Consider the following 1146-nt stretch of genomic DNA (forward strand, 5'->3'; position numbering starts at 1 on the left):
AGTTCTCAGGTGTATAATGAGCTGAGATTTTTGGCTAAAAGCTTTTCCACATTCTGTACATCCAAAGGGTTTCTCTCCTGTATGAGTTCTCCAATGTACAATGAGGTGTGACTTCTTGCTGAAAGTTTTCCTACAGGCAGTACATTCAAAGGGTTTCTCTCCATTTTTAATTCTCTGATGTAGACTAAGACCCTTCTTTTGCCTGAGGGTCTTCCCACACTCTTTATATCCATAAGGTTTCACTCTGGGAGTTGTTTTCTCATACTCAGTATGGAAGAATAATTTTGCACATCCATTATCATATTTCTTTCCCACAGAACTTCTACTATATAAGTCTAAATTATCAACCATATTATATCCAAATGATTCATATTTCTGGGGCCTTTGTATTGAAGCAAAAAGATTTGTACTCAGATAAAGTATGTTTCCAAGTTCATTATAGTCAAGGCCACTCTTACTTGTAATTGTTTTCTTGTCAGGGAATCCAACTTGCATCAAATATTTATCTTGGTCATCCTGATGCTGTCTCTCAATCTGTTCATCAACCTGGCAGGCTTCTTCTAGAAAGAAGTACAATAAACCACCTTTATACTTTGACATTATGGAACGGACCTTCTTCAGAAATGTTTTGCCACATGAAAGCTAATACTGATATGTCATTTTATCAGAGTTCCTGGAGAAAGAATCTTGACCATCAAATCCTGTTCTTTTACTTAACTCCCACTTGCTAGCCTTTTTGTTACCAAGAACAGTCTTATCCTAACACTTCAGTCTTTTTTACTTCTACTTTTATATCACTCTGGGGACCTTATCACCCTTTATCTTCATTTATCATATGAACTCTTTTAACTATTCCTGATATACTATTGCTGTTGCTGTTAAGTCGCTTCAGTCGTGTCCGACTCTGCAACCCCACAGACAGCAGCCCACCAGGCTCCCCTGTCCCTGGGATTCTCCAGGCAAGAACACTGGAGTGGGTTGCCATTCCCTTCTCCAATGCATGAAGGGAAAAGTGAAAATGAAGTTGCTCAGTTGTATCCGACTCTTAGTGACCCCATGGACTGCAGCCTACCAGGCTCCTCTGTCCATGGGAGTTTCCAGGCAAGAGTACTGGAGTGGGTTGCCATTGCCTTCTCCCTGTCTCTC

General features: G+C 40.3%; 1 protein-coding gene across 1 annotated transcript in view; it reads right to left on the minus strand.

The window, feature by feature from the left end:
* Positions 1 to 907, minus strand: part of ZNF182 (zinc finger protein 182) — a gene marked incomplete at its 3' end in the record, with an annotated part of 1646 nt that extends 739 nt beyond the window's left edge. Inside the window, exon 1 of the mRNA XM_010851704.1 lies at positions 4 to 907. Within this exon, the coding sequence (XP_010850006.1) occupies positions 4 to 600 (597 nt within the window). The remainder of the gene's footprint in view (positions 1 to 3) is intronic.
* Positions 908 to 1146: the final 239 nt, after the last annotated feature.

The sequence above is a fragment of the Bison bison genome, unplaced genomic scaffold, assembly GCF_000754665.1.
Source record: "Bison bison bison isolate TAMUID 2011002044 unplaced genomic scaffold, Bison_UMD1.0 scf7180017851875, whole genome shotgun sequence".
Taxonomy (NCBI): Eukaryota; Metazoa; Chordata; class Mammalia; order Artiodactyla; family Bovidae; genus Bison; species Bison bison.